The sequence below is a fragment of the Astatotilapia calliptera genome, chromosome 18 (assembly GCF_900246225.1).
Source record: "Astatotilapia calliptera chromosome 18, fAstCal1.2, whole genome shotgun sequence".
NCBI classification, from domain to species: Eukaryota; Metazoa; Chordata; class Actinopteri; order Cichliformes; family Cichlidae; genus Astatotilapia; species Astatotilapia calliptera.
The window spans coordinates 33,945,332-33,963,450 of record NC_039319.1 but is presented as its reverse complement, the minus strand read 5'-3'; the positions used below and the strand labels follow the sequence as shown (position 1 = coordinate 33,963,450).

The 18,119-nt window shown below is 39.7% G+C and overlaps 1 protein-coding gene across 1 annotated transcript in view; it reads left to right on the top strand.

Annotated features, from left to right (window-relative positions):
* brinp2 (bone morphogenetic protein/retinoic acid inducible neural-specific 2) overlaps positions 1 to 18,119 on the top strand; it is a 294,885-nt gene that overhangs the window by 140,664 nt on the left and 136,102 nt on the right. Inside the window, exons 3-4 of the mRNA XM_026148790.1 lie at positions 10,929 to 11,119; positions 13,361 to 13,542. Of these exons, the coding sequence (XP_026004575.1) occupies positions 10,929 to 11,119; positions 13,361 to 13,542 (373 nt within the window). The remainder of the gene's footprint in view (positions 1 to 10,928; positions 11,120 to 13,360; positions 13,543 to 18,119) is intronic.

The following is an 18,119-nucleotide window of genomic DNA, read 5'->3' as shown; positions in this document are numbered from 1 at the left end:
TGTGTTTGGCAGTATCGTCGTCTACAGTTCTTCTTGATTGCTTTGTTTTGCATTTTTCATTTAACATTTTTGCCGTTCTCAGCTCCAAAACCTTTAATTCACATTTCAAAACAAAACCTTTCTTTGACACTTTGTAAACGGAAGTGCTCAAAGTGTTTATAGACACGAGAGTACATGTTTCTCACCTTCTAATTTCCATAGCTGTCTCACCCTGCATGTTTTTTCAATGGCCTTCCTGTTATTTTTCTGAGGATGGGGGACTGATACTGTGTATCAAAGTGAATACTTTTCAGATGCTGATTTCAGGAGCACATGGTTTTACATCCTCCCTCGTAAAGAAAAAGCTTGTTCATTTGCATGTGCTCAATGGAAAAAAAAATGTTTTCCTCCAATGTTCCCAAAATGCAGTAAACTAAAGGTATAGTGACCAAAATACAAAAACAGAAAAAGTACACAGAGTCCAAGGTGGGAGAGGAGTGGAGTGGGGGGTGGGCCTAAACTTGAACCTGCTTATGCACAGTTCTATAGTCCAGTACCAAAGCCCATACTGTGTGCTGGACATCATGATGCTGACCAACAGAATGTGACGACGGGATAACTAGCACGTGTGCCACATCTACGCTTTTCATTCTTCTGCATCTTTTTTTATTCCGTTATCTTCCCTGCAGTGCTGCAGATCCTTAGTGCTCATCCATGGGCAGGCTGTTTCCTCGGTAATATATTTATCCGGGCAGTCTCCTCCATGATAACAAATCACAGTAACTCCCTTTTGTTCAAGCTCTTATAAAACTGTGTTTTATAATCCTCATTTGAGAGATTTTCACCTTTCAGTTTGGCAGATTTGAAAATCTGACTGCTCTGCATGCTATGGCTTACACGGTCACAATGCTGACATATTATGGAAAGATGGAAATACTATCTAGTTTGCACTAGATACTGTGATACTGCACTGAGTCATTTGCATTTGTTTGTTGCGAATGTTTTTGGGAAATGAGAAGGGCCAGCTCAAATACGCCCGAGTAACAAAGTGCCTTTAAGGATTTCACGTATTGTTTTGAAAACTTCAAGTGTCATTCGAGAATTGAGCCAAAGCAACCGAGAAAGCCGTGAGCCAACATCAGCCGACAGATGTTTTTAGCTGAGCTGACCTACAAGCGCGCTCGTTTGGCTTGTGCCCTTGACACAGGAAAAATGCATTCACAAAGATCTAACACAAAAACAAATTGGACGCTACTTTAAATAAATGCTGACATGCCCATTGGGTACATAAAACACTTTTTATTTTATAATTATTTTGCACAACACAAATAATTTATGTGTAACGTGTTTAAGTAGCCTGTCTTCTCTGGGTAATTGGAAGGGGGTGGCACACTAGTGCTGCACATTAATCAACAGCCAGTGTTACTGTGGTTTCTGAAGCGAATAAGAATGTGTTCATATACCTGTACTGTAAACCATCGTGGTGACCTGCTTGTGTTTACTTCTGTGTGTTTTGGAAATGCAAATGCTGAGGAATCTGATGGCTGTTCTACATAAATCATATCTAAGCTGTTAAACGTTATACAAACAAAGCGTGATCTCATTTTAAATGTAAACAACATGATAAACAACATATATTCTGAGCCCTCGGCGCCGCACCGCTGAAAAGCGTTTGGTAACTATATTAATGGTTCACCAAGATACCCTGAAAGGTGTCCTTCGCTCGCTCTGTAAAATATCAAAGAGCAAATAGCATTTTGGTGTGGCTTTGTGATATTCTGCCAGGAGGATCATCCAGAAGAATTTTCTGCATAGGCTGAGATGTTTCCTTCTTTTTTTGTCCAGTAAAAACAACACAATTCCCTGTGCTTCAGTGGAACTGAGTGCTGGAGCTGCAGGTGCAATCAGCGCTGTGCTAAAACCTTTTAATTAACACCATCTATCATCATTAGCTGAACGGTCAGCCAGCAGTCTTGCCGTTAACTCTTAGAGAGTGAAGTGAGGAGAAAAGTAAATGATGCACTGCGCTTCTTTGCGTTTCGGCCCCGTCGCCATCAGCTCTCCTTCGTTGTGCTCAGTCACTGTTGAGCATCTCTAAAAACACATCAGTCTACATCAGCCTCAGTTAATCAGGATGGCTGCCGTCTTGTTCCTTGCTGGACTAAATAGTAAGCTAAAACTAATGCTTGCTGATGCATGTGATGGCCGCAGACTAATTGTCATACTTTGCCTTATTCAACTGAGACTGGCCTCTGGTTTGGGATATTTGTCATGTGACCGCTGGAGGAATTTGAATGGCTATATTTGTTTGAAGTGCTGCTGAAATAACTTTGACCCCCCCCCCCCTTTTTTTTTTACTTCATATTGTACACCTTAAAAATGCAAATTCAATTTTTTCTCCATTTTTTTGTATTTTTGTGCTCCAGGTGATGATTTTTTTTTTCTTACAGGTGCAGCAATCTACAACACAGAGTGCATTTCTACATGTTCTATACTTTTATTATATATTTTTATTTTTTCCTCCTGCCTGTAATCTTAGACATTGTCATACTATACTGTACCATATTAAATAATGTCATAACTGACATAATATTTATATAGATGATTAAATAAGTAGTATAAATAAGCAGATAAAACAAACACATGAACACGAGCCATAGAGAATTCATAGAGCACATCTTGGAGCCTGTAGCAAAATCACTCTATTGTAGTTCTATAGGACTGCCTGAACACTACACTGAATTTAATGGGACAGAAAACAAAAACCAAACAAAAAAAACTTTGTGTTCTTAATGTTTTGGCTTTTCCCCCCATTAAATTCAATGTAGTATTCAGATGGTCCTATAACTACAATGGGGTGATTTTGCTATTTTTTTTTCGAGCTTTATGGAACAGAAATCCAAATCAGAATTCTTCTTTTGCTTTGTTGAACTTTAAAACTATACTGGGGTGGTGGCAGCTCAGGAAGTGGAGCAGGTCATCTACTAATTGGAAGGTTGGTGGTTTGATCCCTGGCTGTTCCAGTCTGCATATTTAGACAAGATACTTACTCCAAGTTGCATCCACAGGAGTGTCTTTGAATGTTAAATAGAAAGCACTTAAGGATAGAGAATGTGTTGTTGTGAATTGTTGAGTGAGGCGTGTTGTACAATGCTCAGGCACAGTTGAAAAGTGATATATAAGAACCAGTCCATTTGCAGTAAATGACTAAAGGTGACAAAAAGGCAATTTGTTTTGCCCCTCAATACACTTCAGTTGTCCTGCTAATTTGCTTTGTTGTTCAGTGCAGTATTGCGGGCTCCATGCATTGTATGTTTTTCATACTCGTGTGAGCACATAAGAGGCAGGTATGCTACAAAAAGCACTGCTTACCAAGGACTGAAAAGTGTTGGAGCTCTGAAATCCATCCCAGTATTTAGTCATATGGCAGGAGTGGGAAGAAGGTTTTCAGAGGAGAGTAATGTCAGTGTCTGACAGGAGTGAGTCATTAAAACACCACAAGATGAAAGAAGAGAGCGCTTGTCTGATAAATTGCATATAAAATAGCATCAGTTCTTCGATATGCAAATGTTTCTTCATTTCAGTGTCATTTATTCATTTGATTTAAGAGCAGTTCAGTTAATTTACTTTTAGACTCGCTGCTTTTCTACATTACATTCGATAAACATAATAAGAGGCACTGGATGGATTTACCAGGTGTATCTGAAATATGCAGCAATTTTGTATGTTGTGATGTGCAGTGCGTGCACATCAACTATAACTTGATTGTCAAAAGACAGAATGATAGTCTTTCTACTGAAAGCTGGACTTTCCTCTTCACTTAGTGTCCCTGCATTTTCTGTTTTAAGTTGATCGTTGTGCAGAAAGGCTTGCTGCTGGAAATGAGCAGGAGAAAATAAGATTTATTGTATTCTTTCAGGTATCAGTAAGAATATGATATATCCTCCAAGGATTTCATCTTATCAGACCCTTTAAATATGACACAGGGTTTATAATCCTGTACTACACAGCTTTACACACGGGAGAGTTATCAAAATCACTCATTTTATTGTCTGTCACACAGATTGCCAGAGTTACAGCAGAATAAAGCTGTTAACCAGGGACATGGCTCTTCTTGTTGTTTGTTTTTTGTACATTTTAATTGTATCATCATCTGACAATGTTCCTTTGAGCTTCTTGTGATGTCAGAAATGTTTGGCTTCCTTCTGTCCTCAGGTTTTCTAATAAAAGCTCAGGGTGGTTGAGGTCAGGCAGTCGTGGAGGAAAATCTGTGATTGGCAGCATGCACGGTCTTCATTGATTCTCAAATAGTTTAAAGCTTTGAGATGTTTTAGGGTTTGTTTTTCTTTGTTTAGTTTTTTCTGCTGGAGGTTGGATCATAGACCATGAGAGGAATCAAAGCCTTCTCACAACACTGTTACTCTTTGAATTCCACTGCAAAGTGCTGGCATGTCTTTGCCCACCTTTGGACGAAGATCTCTGCTGCGCAGCCTCCTTTGGACAGGATGTTTGTTTACTTGGATTTTAATTTATCCAGTTTTCTAAAAGCCTTTTAGAGTGACATTGCCCCATTTAGTGTCAGGAGACTCCCCTTTTTTGTCCATGACCATCGCCAGTAGGATAAATTTGCCTCAGTTTAACTTGCTCACCTATAAAGTATACACAGTCAAACTCAAGTAAGTTTGCATCAGGGATACTAATGCAAGACACATCTAATAATAAGGAAATTTAACAAAAAGAAGAAAAAATTCTTGTCTGCTCGATAGGATCAGTATCAATAATGGCATTTAGTCAGCTCCTGATAGATAACTAATTGAGTAGACTGACACAAGTAGGACAGTTGGGCTTATCATCTGCCCTGTTGCCTTGTTACATAAATCCTACTGTTATTTCATCACCAACTACCGTAGATTTTTTTTGTCTGATCATTTCCTGTGAACAGCTGGTGCATCTTTGTCCCAAGCACTGTTTCTCTTCTCCAGAAGAATGGTTTAGAGAGGCTGCTCTTCCTCTGAGACCCCTGCATAGCTTCCCTTCCCCCTTTTAATTAGCAAATCTTATATTTGTGCTTTTCCACTCATTTAACAACATTTTGATGGTGTGTCCACTTTGGATCAGTTGAACCCAACTGATCCAAAGTGCTTGCTTAATCCCAAGACACGACTTCACTCTGATAACATTTTTGGCTGAATGCACTATTTTCAGTTGGTGAATGTTTTGGTGACATGTTTATTTACTAGAATGTTGTTACAATACATGACAACTTGTGTTTTTAAATGTTTAAAAATCCCCAGAACGTCTGAGAACATCACATGCTAATCAGTGTTGCTTATGCAGATTACAGGATATCAGTTAATGCAGACACAACTTGCAGTATAAGAAAAACTAACTAGAACAAAAGTCAGTTTAAATGCTTAGCAAAGCCCTGTTAGGTACAGTATGCAAAAAGATGATTTTTAAACCTTAAGTTTGAAGAACCCTAATTTAATGTAGGGCTGGGGTTTGATGATTCTAGCTTGGATAACGTGATATCGATTCATTAAAATCCTGAATCGATTTTTAAATATAATTTATTTTGCCCTCAGGTTGAAACCTCACAAAATTTCAACGACCACCAAACAGCTAAAAGGAGAGCAGGAACACGGATTCTGCACAAAGACGTAAACACAAAGCGCGGACCCGCCGACGCATCAGAATCAGTGAGACGTCGCCTTTCTCACCCGACGGCGCGGACAGCTCACCGATTCTGATCCGTCGGCGGCTCCGCGCTTTGTGTTCACGTCCTTTTTGCACTGATTCAAAAGCTGCAGGTTTAATCTCTCTCCAAACAATATTGACTAAACCAGCAGCAAAAGAAGATCCAAACTACGCTTCACATTTTGCTTCACGTAAACATCATCATGAATTCCCTTTGACTTTTCCTGTTTTGCTTCCACCAGGATAAAAATCACACTTCATGCACAGCTCTCTCTCTCTCTGTACTTCAAGAACAGTTTCCCGTCTAAAAATCTGTTTTCTGCATTATTCGCTTGCTTGTTACGCACAAGTCTACCGTTGTTTACAGCGCTGTGGGCCGCTGTGTTTTCCTTTTACTTACTTCCAAAAAGAAAGTCTCATTTCTGCCGCTCAATAGGCTTCTGAACAAATTTTAAAATTACTTTTTAAAATTATGCAAAATTGCAAAACGCTCAGCTGTGTCTCTAAAACCTCTGTAACTTTGCTCTGCTTCACTTCAGCAGCATCAGATAATGTTCATATGTTGATTAATGGTTTTCTTTCGTTTTTGATCTACTGCAGAATATTCTTAAGATCAGCTGCTATAAAATCCCAGGCCAGGAAAATCTCCTTCATGTTTTTCTGTGTTTTATCCTCAGTTACTTTGACACAAAGGCATCTGCTGTGAAGCTCACACCTTGGATAAAGTCTCACAAGTGTCAGCTGTCTTTTTATAGACAAAAAATATGGAAATGTACTGATGCGTGATCAGAATTATAATATTTCTGACTGTCTGAGTCAAAATCGAATCGAATGAAATCGTGGATCGAATCGATTCGGGACCTTGTGAATCGGAATTGAATCGATTCTAGAGATCAGTGACGATACCCAGCCCTAATTTAATGAATCTGAGCGTTTTTTTAATTGTATAATTTGAATCCTTAAGTTAAAGAGTGCAGAGAAGAAAACACACAAGAGTGAGAAAACAAAGCTTTATCTTGCGCTTCTTGATCTTTTTTTATAACACTTTTTTTTGCAGCATTAAACCTTCCAACTTGCTTTCCCTGAGTTGCCCTCCTTTCATGGGAGAACATTGTGAGTTAATGATAGAGTGAACAAATTGTGCTGTGACTGTGGCCAGACTACAGACATTAATTGGTGCATTATGTGAGAATGAACCTCCTAATGAAGCACTAGTTTGACCGTACGCTCCTGAGGCCATTCCTTCTGAGGAAGGCTTTGTCATGCCATGTGCTAAATGGCTACAAATCCCAGCTCTCCTTTGAAGACTAATATGCAATGCAGGAACTAAAAACTAATTACAGTGCATTGCTGTCTTTACTGTAGTACTATCTGAATGACCTATGCATATTTACTTTGTATTATTACAGGAAGTAGCGTATTGTAGTTTAGTCACAACGCTGTCAACAGCATAATTACAATTTTGTGTTGGTAATAGTAAACTTTTGACCATAAAAATGCAATGTGAGAGCAGCTAGTGCAAGTGAGGCAATGATATTGCATATGTGTCTCCCTCTGTGAATGCTCCACTGTGAGGATGTGTGAGAGAGAAAGAGTGCACTCATGGGAAAGCGGTGTATCACTGCTGGCATTTTGTTTGGTGCATAATGTGCTACGATTCAACTTCCCTTGTTTTGCCAGCAAATTTATGCAGATGAGGTGGATCTGAACTTTTCTTCTGAGATTTGCATAATCTTCCTCACATACCTCAGGGTTCCACTGTTGAAGTAGTAAAGTGATGAAATGACCATCAGTCACTTAAAATGCTTTTCCAGACTCATCCCTCTCTCTGACCACTTTTAAGGTCATTGTCACTGCCACTGGTATTTGTCTGGACAGCTAAAGAACTGGATTCACCAGAGGTTTAGTTATTTAAACTTTGCTAAGGCTGCAAACTTATATGTGACATCCTGGATTTGTTTATAGGGAGAAAGTTCTTTCAAATCAAGTATATGCACTGCCAACTTTTCATGTCATTTTAGGCCATGATTGGGATTACTGTACTTTAGACATGATGCAAGGTTTCAAGTTCTCAACAGGATGTGATGAAAGCGCTATTGCTGCATGAGTTTTGGAAAAAATAAACTCCCAATAGTGGTTAACATTCATTTAAGCTTAACTTTATTTATTTGTTTGATTGAAACGAAGACAGCTGGGCACTTGGGCATGTCATACCAGGCTCTAATCACAACACTGACAATTTCTTCATGCAAGGCTGCACAGTCAACAAGCAGAAATGTTATATATTCATATTCTTAACTTTAATATTGACAGGTGTTTCTAGCCACCCACCAAGTGTGAGTCCAGAAACTATTTTCTCTGCACCAGCTCCCAGGCAAATGTTATGCTTATCATAACAGCTGCCAGACTGAATCAAATCTGTACAGTTAGAGACCATGAAATCAAAACGATAAGCTGCTACGTTAAAGTAACTAAAAGGTTTATTCATAGTTGTTTATGCGCTTAATATACTTATAATGGGTTTAATACACCAATATATGTAAACCATGCAGATTACATGTTAGTCTGGACTTCTTTAAGTTGCTTGAAGACGTTTCACCTCTCATCCGAGAAGCTTGGAACGTCTTCAAGCAACTTAAAGAAGTCCAGACGCTTTTCTTTGCAAGCTCCTTTGACTACGATGACCTGTTTTTGATAAGAAAACAATAAGTGTCACGGGCTGCGATGGCAGACCGTGGAGTGACAGTGAAAGCAGGGCCCAAACGCGAGACTCTAAGTGAAGGACAGTGGATTTATTTACAGGAGGTGAAAAACACACAACTATATACAAAATCCCAGCACTGTGGTCCCGTGGTGATTCTCCCTGAATCCCACACAGTGCAGATGTCCGTGAGAAGTGAAAGGTGGCGACTCCAAAAAACTCCAATTCCCACACCGTGACTTTAGAGGCGTACTCCGCTCCCGATTCGAGTTCTGACTCAAGGATCCAGCGTCGGCCTCAGCTCAGCTGCAGTCCTAAATGCCGTTCCTAGACGAGCGTAATCTGCTGCAGCTGGCAGAGGACGAAGAGCGGCAGGTGCGGCCGTCTCTCGAGTAGACCACTTCCGGGTTCGCAGTCTCCTCAGCGAACCCACACCTCCGGAAGCTCACACAGAGACACATGGAGAGATGGAGAGCAAACCAATACAACACACGGAAAACATAAACATAAACATACACTGAAAATGCCTGAGCCCTGGGTCCCTAGACCCAGGCCATGACCATAAGAATTGTTTTTGATTTGAAATATCAAAACTACTATATATGGGCCACAGTGAGTTTTATATATTTACTAGGTATGTGCGTTTTTAAAGGGATGCCAAATGCTGTCATTTTTCTGTAAAGCAAATTTACCTTGCCTTTGGGTATAAATAAAGTTACCTTGACCTTGACCTTGACCTGGATGACTGAGAACCTTCACAGACATTACATGTTAGTGTTTTTTCTGCCATCATTTTAAAGTCATAACAATAAGAGATCAAAAGGTCTGAGGCTCTTATGAGGCATTTGACACTGACTGAATACAGAAGGGTGATGTCTCTTGAATTTATCAGTGATATTCAACAGCAATCTGAAAATAGTGTTGCTGGTTACAGAAAGCCCAGCGTGGTCCAACCTAATTTGCTTAATTAAGGACATGTCCCAAATGTAAAGTTCTAGCACCATTTAATAATTACCACATTCATCTTTCAGATTTCACTGAATTAAATGTGAACAAACACGACCGCAACTGAGAATACTGATAGCGTCTCCTGACATCCATGTTGCATTTAATGAGTCACTAGGTTGTATTTGGTGGAAAACACGGACTTTCTTTACAGTCCCAAACCTTGGAATTCCTGAGGTGTGTGATCTTCTTACCCCAGGCTGTCTGTCTGCAGAAGTGTGAAGAAAAAAAATACAAATACTTTGTTACTCTACTTTGGTAGAATTTTCAGGCATCTGTACTTCACTTCAGTATTTGTTTTCTGACAACTTTTTATTGCTACTCTTCACATTTTTTGCACAAATTTCCAATATTTGTAATTTCTATTCCTTACATTTTCAAAACAGGCTTGTTTCTTTAAGCCAAACACATTTGACACCCCGGCTTTATTTTACATCACTGTAAATCTTAAAAAATCAACCAGATTTGGATTTAAATGGAGGGAACAAGAACACGTAAAAGACACTCCTATATCCTCCATCACCAGTGCTTTTTATTTAGTGCAGGATAAGCAGCTCACCACACTGTTGTGAATTTACAGTAAAGCACTGTGTTGGACTGGCCAACGGTGGCTGTGGTGCTCATGGTCATTTAAGTTATATCAACTGATGAATTTGAATTTCAGCTGATGGTTCTAAAATTTATTAAACCTTTATACCAACTCTATATTGTCTGGTGTAAAAACAGTATAAAGTGAACTGTCAGGGGACTGAATAGAAATCTGCTAAGATAGCTGTGAAACATCTGCTTACAGCTTGTTGTAAACCTCAGAGCCACAGCAGCACATGTGAGCTGACGCCAGCCTGGACACAAAGAAAAATGACTCGAGTTTACGATAGAAGTTATCTTGAGCTTTAATTCTTTTCCAAACGCCGGCCCACTGCAGCTGATTTTACGGTTCCCCACCATCCCACTTTAACCCTGACTATCCCGTGAATATTTGCTTTTTTGCATGACTCCTACATCTGTACTCACGTTGGGGCTTTTGAATATTTCTCAGTGTAGCTCATCATATATAAATATATCTTTATTTTGTCACAGATTTGCACATTATCTATAACAAATTCCTAAACTTTTGACCATTCAGAGTACTTTACTTTATTCCTACATTCACACATTCATACACCAGACTGTTTCTTATACATACAGTGTTAACACACCACAACAAGTGTTACTTTGTCTGTGATCTTTATGACGTTGGCCAATAGGATCACATTATAGATAAGAATAGATCAGACGTTTCTTTTTTTGTGACCTGCGGAGACCTTTTTTTAACATATAATGGTCAAGACAATCTCACAATGAAAGACAGCAAGTCATGATTTTCCAGGGACCATTGTGCAATAAGTAGACTCTCTCTCTGTAGTCACTTCAGAAATGTATGACTGTAACCTTAAATGTTCCTGTCATTATATTTAGCAGTATATTCTAGTCAGTTGCCTGTAATTCCACATCATGCTAAAATGCTCGAGCATGTAATCACTTTTTCATGTATTTATAATTTCAGGGAGTTCAGCCACTGGAAGGTGAACAGCCTGGCTACGGAGAAGAGAGATTTCCTCAAATCTCCATTGCCCTTAGCACCAGAGTTCCTACGCAACCTGCGGTTACTGGGCCGACGACCAACCCTGCAGCAAATCAATGAAAACCTCATCAAGAAGTACGGGACCCACTTCTTGGTTACTGCCACCCTGGGAGGTAAGGGAGGACTGCAGGTGACACACTCTCCTTTATTCTCGGGTTAGGAAGTGTCGGGACACGCCAGAAATAGAGAAACCGTTCGTTTTAGGTCTCGGAGGATGTTGCCTGTGTTAGTGTAGCTCCAGGAGTCTAGCTGTCCTTTTATACCAAGAAAGAGTCTCACGTTTTAAGTAGAAATAGCAACAATGCTTACATCTTGCACTTGCAGCACTCAACAATGCTTGTCTCCCTCAGAGGTAATTTTCCACTCATCGTTCCCTCTGATGAACATTAGAGCCTCGCAGAGCAGAAGAGGGATTAAAATGACCTGTTTCATACCCCCGTGTTTCTTCATTGGATTTCTTTTTTGCCTCAATCCCCAAGGAGAGAAGTAACTCACAAAACAGATCGGCAGCAGCATCGATCGTGTGAGGGTCACAAAAACAAGAGTGAGACCTGTGTAGTGTTCAAGATGACAACCTAGTGATATTGATAAACACCTAATCTCAGTCATCAACTAGTATAGTGCAGATATACAAGTACATTTGCAAGGAGTGATAGTGAGTCTAGGCATATGTAAGGACCCGGTCAGGATTTACAATCCTAGGTTACTCAGATCATTCAGCCACATAAAATATGCTATGAATATATGAAATTGGAGATTTTACGATGATATAATTAGTCTAAAACTTAACGTCTAGTGCATCATATTTGAAAAACCAACATAAATTACACAATACATTTTTCAGCAATAAATTGAAAAAAACAAACACAAAAAAACTTCAAATGTGCAAATTAATAATTAATTTCATTACTTTTGAAAAAAAATTGTCAGAAGGTTCAGTTTCAATTATTTCACGGTTCAGGCTTGAAATGTTTAATACCAAAATTACCCAAACACAGTTCACATAGCAGACAAATCCGGTTCTCTCACAGGAACAGTCTCCTAACAGCCGCTCTGATATTCACATCTGCAGACGCCTAACTTTAATGCCACTTATCACTGAATGTATGCACTGGAGCAGTTTCAGAGATGGGGCCGGGGTGAATGCAGTGTCACACTGATAGTGTCTATGTGTAATTAACAGCCTCGACTAAATGGGCAGATCCATTCTGCATACTGATTACTGTAGCAGAGTGAAAACGCATGAAATATCTGGTTTTTGTTCTCTTTTCTTCTGCTGTGGTTACATCTAAGTGTATTTTGTTAAACAGTTGAGTGAAAGTGACAGAGTGAAAAACTGATTCATCCCCCCCCCCCAAAAAAAAAAAAGCCACTTAGCCTCAGAAAGGTACCTTTTACATTAATAAAATGAATTGCCTTACACTTTGTGAACAAAAGTACTTTTTGGCTGTAGTTGTGACCTTGCACTTTGCAATAGAAACTCAAATGAAAAGGTGGCGGTAAATATAAACACCCTGCGCTTCCCAAATAACTGAACACCCATGAATTTCAGATCAGAGTTAGTCTCTCTGTGTTTCTCTGAATGGCTTTAAAGCCTCTTGGCGCTCATCCATAAATAATGGTGTGTTTTGTTGAAGACCAAGAAAATGTGGCTTTTCTAAGCAAATCTTATGCTTAGCAAGACACTTTTGGAGTGGCGGCTTTGCTAAAGATCACACTTAAGCTCCCATTCAGATTCAATTTAGGGAGGTTGGGAATAAAGTGTTCCCTGTAGTGTCCAGTAATTGAACTTATCACTCTGAAAGTTTTAGAGAAATTACAGTAAGAGCTGTCTGCAATTTATTTGGACATTACACGGGCAAATAAAAAGGTGTTTGGTGCATTTACAGTAAGAGAATCCTGCCTCATGTGATTTGTTAAAAAGTTTCCCACATCAGTAGCTGCTGGCATTGCTGAGAAATACTTGCTCACGCTTTATATTGCTTACATGTTTTAGCTTGCACGAGATAAATGCCGCGTTCGCCTTTCATAATTTCAAACGATTGGTGTCTGGGGAAGGAATACAACCTCCTCTCTTGCCTGTGTCCAATTTTAGTGGCAATGGTTCTGTTGCTGCCAATCCAAATGATACAGTACCTGCACCTCAGCAGACAAACCACAAAACCTGAAGGCCTTTCCAAAGAAATGTCAAACTCAAAGATTGTCACTCCAGTTTTTCCAAATATAACGTACGCGCTCTTCTTCATTTGGCTTTTTATCCACGTTAAAGAGGATTCAGAAAGAAACAAATGATTTTCTCAATGAAAACTGTTCATCACAGAGTGCTCTGTAAAATAATTATCATCGATCCACAGGAGAAGAGTCTCTGACCATTTTCCTGGACAAGCAGAAGCTGAATAAGAAGTCCGAAGGCAACAGCAACAGCTCAGTAGTGTCTTTGGAGCTGCTCCATCAGCTGGCCGCTTCCTACTTCACAGATCGAGAGAGCACCCTGAGGCGACTGCACCACCTCCAGATTGCCACCTCTGCTATTAAGGTACTGTTCACATTCACACAGCAAATGCACCTGGAGCACATGCTCAGATGTATAGTCTTTGATTTACTAAGAAATTAGTTTTCAGTATAAACCATGTATATGCAAATGTGTGTTTCTGAGTGTTTGCAATTCTCTAGATTCAAAAAGAGTTACAGAAAAAAAAGACACACAAATTAACACTCCTATAAAACTGTCCCTTTAAAATGCATTGCTCCATGCTCCACCTAAATTAAATGGCTCTAACAAGCAATCTTTTTTTAAAGCATATTTTCAAGGTGCGTCGTTGCTCAAAAGCTGGCAAGAGATGAAAGCAAGTGCACAACATTTTTCAAATGTAGCAAGCTGGTTTAAAAGGACAGTGCATGTGCTATAACCCACAGAGGCACCAGAGCATGGCAAATGGCAAGTTTCTCCAAAGTCCCGATGTGAAAAGCAGCACAGTCTCAGTGTGGGTGCATGCATCTGGATCACACAAGGGTTAAAAACACAATTATCATTTCTTTTCAAATAAAGCTGTTTGATTTTAGCAACAAAGTGGCTGCGACTGTCAAACTTGAAGCAATTTTAACACACTCTTACAGCCAAGTTCATTTTATTTACCTGCACACTCAACACTTGATGTGATGAGTCGTCACTTAGCCAAAATCCACCTCTGGGCTTGTGCAAGCTCTTTAATTGCGACGAGGCTCAGTTTTGTTGAAAACACTCAAAAACACAGTCAAATAAATCCTATTATCTCCTCTCTGCCTGGTTTTACCTTCCCAAATCCCCTCCCTTCCAGACTGGAAGCAAAGCTTAACCGAGCAATGCATTTTTCACATCAGAACAAATCTGTTGGCTTTCACTTGATGACAGCAGGTGTGTGGGTGGGTGGACCATGCCTTCATGCTTTAACTTAAATATGAAATCTGATTGAAATGAGTAATTGCAAAGTGTCAGCCTTGTGCGTACCTTGTGTGAGGTGGCTCCTTTCCAAGCACAGTCGCCGAAAACACGGCATGCAGAGGTGAGATTGGCTCTCAGACCTTTTTTGGCTGCCAACAGTCTCTTTAAAACAGACCCTGAAGTACTTGATTGCTCTCCCAAAAAGCCTTGAATGGTTGTGCACAAGAACCGGGCAACACAAAGGACTCCTGGACTTATTGCAAATAGCTTTTACTGGGAGAGAGAAAAGTTTGATTAGTATGAGGGCATGAAATGGAATTTTAATGAATGAGAAAAGTTTGTTTAGCTAAAGGCAATCTCAATGAAAGCAGCATCAAAACAAACTTCCCTACAATGCAGGCTTGGTCAAAAAAGAAAAAAAAAAGATAACCTCTGCGTGCCTACAGCTTTTATGCTTATTGACACGGTTTATCCCAGCAAACCGTCACTTTAGAACGTGAGCAAAATCAAAACAAAGGAATTTTCTTGCTTACTTAAGTATGCAAAGTATGAGCGCTGCATCTCACCACTGCAGAAAAGGCTGCTAAGCTTGAATTAATTATGAACTGAAATCTTTGCTCAGCGTGATCCGTTTGTGCTGGGGGAGGCTAATGAGTGACTGGCGCACTGAAACAATCCGTCAGCTTCTGCAAAGAAGTCCACAATGGCAGATAAATAAATTAGTAGCGACCATTTAGATCTGTTTTCCACATCAGTGAGTCTGCCTTCAGTCCATCCAGTGATATTCTGTGAAGAACGCGTCCAGAACCCAACTGCTTCTCATGCATATTGAACTGCATTCCTACAGTCACGTATCAGTCATGTATACAGCCAGCTTAGTGTATTTGGTCTGATTCAACAAAATCATTAATGCAATATTTGGAGTTTCAGAAGAATCGATATGTAGTCAAATATTTGCCGAGCGGTATTATTAAAGTAAAAACAAAGTTTGAGCTCTATCTCTGAAATCAGGTCCTTAGTTACCATGTTGTCTCTTGATGCTTGCTCAATCATCCAGGTAAGTAAATCTCCAGAAGTTGATTCTGTTCATCTGGACGTAGCGTAGCATAATTAAATTTAAGGAACTGACCTCCCAGCCCATTGTTTCTTCACTGGGCTGGTTTCAGTCATTATGCAAATGTACTGTTTATAAGATCTGGGGAAACCTGCAGTCAGCTGAGACTGAAGAAGTCACTTGGATGAGTGACGAAATGTTTCTCCCACAAAACGCTACGTCCAGATGAACAGAATCAACTTTTGGAGATGTTGCCTCTTGGCTCTGCTTTTGTAAAGGAGAGTGTGAATGCTCTAATCCAAGTGTTAACGACCAAGTGGACATCAGCTAAAAATATAGTGGTTTAATTTGAGTGATGTAAGTAGGTCATAGTGGTGGCATCTCTGTGGCTGGAAAATAAGTCAACATGGGAGTGCCAAAACTGCAGTTTTGCTAATGGCAACTTGAAGCTGACTTTAGAGATGACTCCCATCAGCATCAACTCTTTGGATGGGCTTCAGGGGTCCAGGCCCACCCAGTAAAGTCTCACTAAAGTAAGTTACACTAATTCACGCAATTTGCCCATATCGATTCAATTAAATATATATTTATTGAATTCATTATTATTTGATCAACAGTAGTTCTGCAGCAGTCGTAATGACGAGCATGACAGAGGATGACACTGAGTGGATGGGCCTTTGCAGGTCAAACTCTGGGAAGTACCTGTCATATCTCTTTGAAACTAAAAAGAGGTTGTTTGAAAGTACGACCCTACTTGTAATTGCAAAACACAAAAACTGCCTCAGCCGCCTGAGATTTTGGAGTATTTTGAAATAAATAGCAAAGTGACTAAGGTGAATGTCCCCTTGTCAAAGCTGGTTGCCCGTCGAGCTCATATGGTTTGTTGTCAATCATGACTCCCATGAAGAATTGTTGAAGTCTTGTAAAAACAAAAAAAAAACCAAAAAAAAAACTTGAACTTATTTCTTAACTTTTTTGTCAAGGTTCAAAGTTAATATTGTGACTGTTATTATTGAAAGATGTACTAAAACAGGCAATTATGTGATAAATAACATGGTTTCCTAATATGGTCACTTCTGGCTCAAGTAGAACAATGGGGCAGTCGGTAAAATGCTAATGTTGAGGGTTTCAAATGTGAAACCAGAGACCAGTATGTGATGTAATGGTGTCTGTTGGGAGTGTGTAAGCACTCAGTTTGAAACTACAGCCCACTATACCCAGTTTGGTGTATGCAGTATGAGTAATATTCTGTGAGCTGAGTTAAGTTTAGTTGTACATAATTCCACAAAGGGAAAGCTTCAAAAAATGTTATTCTTAACAACTTTTGATCATAACTCATTAAACAGCTATTAGATTAGTGTTCCTGGGCGTGTGAGGTAATAGACACAGAAAGTCAAGAAGTGTTAGCTTGAGTAACACCCACTGTCAGCTGCAGTGGGCACACCACTGACTCTTCAGACTCTTTCAAAAAGTACAAAGCCCCCCCCACGGCCAACCTCAGAGAGTTCAGCTTTTTTTGTGAGAGGGAAAGCACTGGGATGGGGTAACATTAAAATTGGAAGAGCTAGATGCAACAGCTCAACATAAGAGGAGACCAGTGTGGCCCTGAAGGTATACCAGTGAAGAGACAAACCAAGCTCAAAAGACTCCAGCTGACAGGAAAACTCGAATAAAACTACATTTGAAATGCTGCTGATCTCATGTGGAAAAAGATGGAAATGTAAATTTTACTATCCGACAAGCCCATATAAAAACTGTATGTAACTGTTTTTAATTAACAGGCTAAAATGTTCAACTTGAATGCCTTTCTCTAAACGTCCACGATGTAATTACTTTCTTGAAGTTACACATAAAAATAAGCCTCATTTAGCATTAACTTTGCTGTAGTTCTGCACCTGAAAATGTCTCCATATATCCCTGGAATATCTTTATGACTTCTGAATGAAGGAATTCTTAAAATGAAGCCTCGCTTTCATTGTAGGTCAACTTGGAAATGCCCAACCTGGTCCCTTTCACTCAAAGATTTTCACCCTGGGGTGAAGTTGAATTGTTAATTGCTCGACAAATCTGTCATCTCATTAATCTGTTCATTTTCTGCTGCGTATTTGGAATCTGCGCAAACCAGCAGCTTCCCAGTCCCATTTCCAGTCCTCATGACCCCAGGGTCCTCCCAGCTTAACATGTTTAGGAAATCTGAATAGAGCAGTGTGCAGGTAACATTATCATAAAGCCTCAAATGCCACAACGTTCTTTCAATCCATCCATGTCATCTGCCATCCACAGTCAAAAATATGAATCCTTGCACTTCCATTTAGAATCACTAGGATCACTTCTGCAGTGGGATACCACTACATCAGAAATTTCCAGAAATATATTACCTGCTGAGCCAGAATTACTTTGGAACAGAAATGTCTGACACAGTCGTTTCTGTGTCAAGAGGCTAATGAGGCTAAATTACACCACAGTCAGCTAAGAACCACCAAGACAACCTATGAAACTGCAGTTAGCAAGCAGTCATGAGCATCTCTAAGCTCTTTTTATCGGCTAACCTACTCTCCAGGTTTCAGCCAAATAAAATAAACCCGGCTTATTGGGCAGTAAAAGTGTGTTAAACCTCTTAAAGTTTAGCCGTTACAGC